At 50.4% G+C, this 4,291-nt stretch overlaps 1 protein-coding gene across 1 annotated transcript; it reads left to right on the top strand.

The window, feature by feature from the left end:
• Positions 1–2,647: 2,647 nt before the first annotated feature.
• Positions 2,648–3,941, top strand: LOC136476727 (E3 ubiquitin-protein ligase CIP8-like). Its single transcript, XM_066474664.1, has one exon. The coding sequence runs from the start codon at positions 2,728–2,730 to the stop codon at positions 3,613–3,615; it is 888 nt and encodes a 295-aa protein (XP_066330761.1). The 5' UTR covers positions 2,648–2,727; the 3' UTR covers positions 3,616–3,941.
• The last annotated feature ends 350 nt before the right edge of the window (positions 3,942–4,291 follow it).

Here is a 4,291-nt window from a genome sequence, read left to right as displayed (position 1 = left end):
CCGCTTGCTGCAATGTAAGACTGAAACATCTAAAATATTTGGAACATACTGTTGCAACATATGTGTAAAACATATGCAACATCCACATAAAAAAATGATTGTAACATACATCTGGAAACATATGAAATATTTTGAACAAACGCTTACAACATGCCTCTGAAACACTTGCAACATATGCAGTAATCCCTGATTTTACTTTTGCAACATCAAAATGAAACAACTGCAACATACATCTGAAACGGCTGAAACACTTGAAACATACATACGTAACATAGGGGAGATGAAAGTTAGGGCCGGTCGATTCTGGCCGTCGGAGTGGGAACCGGTCGTGCTTGTGGGTGCCCTTCGCTCGGTTGGGAAGACTTGAGGCGCCACGTCACATGCGCCCCAGCGGCCATGGCGGGGGCAGTGCCGCGCGCGACGGCGATGGGGGAGGGCATGGCGCGACAGCTAATGAGCTCGCGGTGGGGTGAAGGGGGCGTGGGGGGTAGATGTGCGTCCACGTGCTCACGCCGAGACGGGCGAATGAGCGGATAAGCGCAGTGGGTATGCTTTTTTAAAGAGAGAGCAGATGAGTGAATGAGGATAAGCAACATGACGTTTTGGAAATAGCCTTAGAAAACTCTATGCTGGACTCGACGACCATGCCACGATGACTTCAAAACGTCATAGGATCCTGAGTGCTTCCTCGTACATGAAACCTAACGATTCCTCATGACACACTGGTGATTGGTGAAGCGTCCCTCTCCCCATCCAGCTCATCCACCGAGACACATCAACTAAAAATGCTGCCTTTTGGCCAATCACACGCGCATTTAAATAAGCTTCATTAGGGGCTAAGCTCGGTGAGAGCTCAAGTCCAACAAATTTCAAAGGAGGGAAGCATGTGGATTGTGGCCACACACACACATGCCCACTCACACACCTCCTCATTCATCAATGTCAACGGTGGATTCATTCTTTTCCTAACGCCCACGTGTGGTGTGGTACGTGACAAGCTTATGCTGATGCTTATGCTGAAATATTGTGAGAGAAAAATATTGTTCTTTGACTGAAAAGTAATGTTGAATAAGCTCAAGTGAATTGGGGTAGCCTGCACGTGCTAGTTTTTTTAGTGACAGCAAATGTTGGTACGTATCAATAACAGGTACTAACTACTGAAGTCACCTTTATCTCCACAAGTTTAAGGGCCACTTCAGTAAAACTCTACTTTCTAATTTTTAAGCTTCACTTCTTGATTTTATTATTGAGTAATTTTGATGAGTATAGTGGAGAGCAGGTGAGAAACAAATTCTAGAGTGAATTTGGTGGTGACTGATTGCTGAGCGGTGGAGGGTGGGTTGTTTTAAGCTCCCAGCTCGTAATGCAATCGGAGAAATGATTCTTACCGGTTAAATTTTAATCATTTGGTAGAGCTCCTCAAAATCCGGTCGATCGAAAAAGTTAGGGGTTGATCTCTACTAAACAAGCCCTAACTCTAGATTTGTTGGTTTGTGAGACATCGACAACTCCAACCGCACATCGAGTGTTCTGTTGAGTCTCACTCTTTTAGAACCTTAATATTATATATCTAACTTTGACAAGGTTTTGAAAAGACATATTAAAATCTACAACTTTGAACAAATATGAAAATATATTTTAAAGAATAATTTAGTGAAACTAATTTAAGATAGAGGTGATCGTAAGAAACACAATATATGAATCTGGAACATAGAGATGACCACAAAACACAATATTTTCCCAGTTCCCTCATATATTCTAGAACATAGTGGTGACCATAAGGGACACAATATAGACTCTAAAACAATCTTACTTTCTATTTGCTCGTGTAGCATAACAAAACACCAATACATTGCATATTTATACTGGCATGGATTATGCTGCATAAGGCATAGCACAGACAAACCGATCACACCATATGTAAATGGGGAATTCGCATGTATAAAATATTTCATATATAATGTTTGAAAAATTGTAGGACGAGAAGATTTTTGCGCTATAAAGCAGCACTCACTGACTTTTGTGGCGTACAGAAATTCTTTGAACTAGTCATGAGATACATCACCCAAGGCTGGGCTTGGGCCTAGAGGGTAGAGAGGCCCGTATCGCTGCCCAGTTGGTCAACGCCGGAGCCGAATGGCAACAACGGCCGCGCTGCCGTGACGCTGCTGCGATGAGCGGCATCCCAGATTCCCAGCGGCCCAGCGTCGCTGTCGTCCAGCCTGTCCTGTCGTCGTCGTTCCCGCAGCCCAAGCAACCGGCCACCTTCGCTCCGCTTTCACACTACACAGCCTTTCGGCCCCACTTGTCAGCCATAGGTAACGGCAAAGGGCACGGTCACCACTCCTAGTCCTAACCATCCTTCTCTCACTGACATGCTTGGACCTATGCCGCTTGTCGTCTTGCACACACGTAGCCACCTCCGCATCTCACTACTGACATGTGGGTCCGGAAACGTGTACCCCACCTGCCATGAGACCGCGCGATCACCAACCACGCGCATCGCGTGCTCCACCCCCACCACACTGCCACAGGGGGTCCACAACATGTGACCCCACACGTCATGGAAGAAGCACGCGGTCGCCTGGGACGCGTAGAATTGTGGGGCTCCTGTTTGTGTAGCAAAAAAGGGCCTCCCGAAACGAAAACGCTTCCCCAGGGGGCACGGGCCAGTCGGGCACGATTTTTTTTTCCCCATTCCCCTCTCGCTTCGCAATCGCGTGATCCATGGCTTCCTCGTCGATCCACATCCACCATCCCCGGCTCGCCGGCGACGAGATCCACCGTACCCTGGAGGCCTCCTACTCCCCCAGCGCGTCCTACTGCTCCGACGACGCCTTCGTCCCCGTCTTCCGCCCGGATCCGTCCGCGTCCGCATCGGCGGCGGCGGCCGCGGCGGCCGACCGCGTCCGCAGCCTCTTCAGCTCCGTCGACGTCGCCCTCTTCCGCGACGCGCTCTTCGCGCCCGGGTGTGACGGCGACCACGACCGCGACCGCGACCGCGACGGCCTCGGGTTCACGGACGCGGACGCGGAGGCGGCGGAGTACGACGGCGATCTCACCTCCATCTGCTGGGACTGCCTCGAGATCGAGGACGCCGACGACCCGCTCGTCGCCTCCTCCACCGCCGAGGAGTTCGAGTGGGAGGAGGTCGCGTCCGCCTCGGGCGCCGCTGGGGAAGCCCCGGACCCCGAGTGGGAGGTGCTCGCCGACGTGCCCCCGCCGCCCGCCGCCGCCGACGCCGAGGACGGGTTCGTGTACACCTCCCACCACAACCACAGGGAGGAGGCGGCGGCGTACGAGGTGCTCGTGACAGGTGGGGAGGGGCTGTTTCTCAAGAACAAGCCCCCCGCCGCCAGATCCGCCGTCGAGGCGCTCCCGTCCGCCGTCGTCGCGGCCGGCCAGGAAGGGGAGGGGGACGAGTGCGCGGTGTGCAAGGACGGGATCGCGGCTGGCCAGCGCGTCAAGAGGCTGCCGTGCTCTCACCGCTACCACGACGACTGCATCGTGCCGTGGCTCCAGGTGCGCAACTCGTGCCCGCTGTGCCGCTACGAGCTGCCCACAGACGACCCGGAGTACGAGTCCTGGAAAGCCGGTCGTACGGTAGCCGCGTGAATCATGCAACCAGGCGGTGGCGCCCCCATGCTCTTCTGGTATGGTTTTATAGAGTTGTATGTATGGGTTGGTTTTGAATCGACTGCTTTCGTCACAAGGTTGTTGTTACTCAGCTGTATCAAAGGCAAAGTATAGAGGTAGATGCAGATGGTTTTGCGCGACTTGATCGTTTTCCTTTTCTCCTTAAAGAGGGACTTATGTTTGTCCAAATGACAGAGGTTGACATTTACTAGTTGCTACTACATACATACTGCTGTATTTATCCGAAAAATTCAGAGAGGTTAGCTGGATATCTTGATGCAATGGAATGATTTACTTGTTCGATATTTAGAGAGGATAGCTGTATATCTTGATGCAATGGGATGATTTACTTGTTGGATATTTTGGGGTTACATTTTGACTGATCGTTGGTTGCACTCTCTAATTATGTGTAGTTTATTAGAACATCAAATTGTACATGTTTATAGTGACACAGATGATAGCCATCGATTCTCTGTTGATGCTGCTGATTCATATTGTGTTCAGTCTTGTGGGCAATTGGTATTTTTTCTTGATTTATAGTAGCACAAATATTTCAGAAAAAAGCTTCAGTGCCCTATTTATAGATAAATTAAAAAAATAGAGGATTAAGTTGGCGTGACCACCGCAAAGGATGTAATGCCATTATAACCTGACC

Source organism: Miscanthus floridulus, chromosome 8 (assembly GCF_019320115.1).
Source record: "Miscanthus floridulus cultivar M001 chromosome 8, ASM1932011v1, whole genome shotgun sequence".
NCBI lineage: Eukaryota > Viridiplantae > Streptophyta > Magnoliopsida > Poales > Poaceae > Miscanthus > Miscanthus floridulus.
This window is presented reverse-complemented; position numbering and strand designations above follow the sequence as displayed.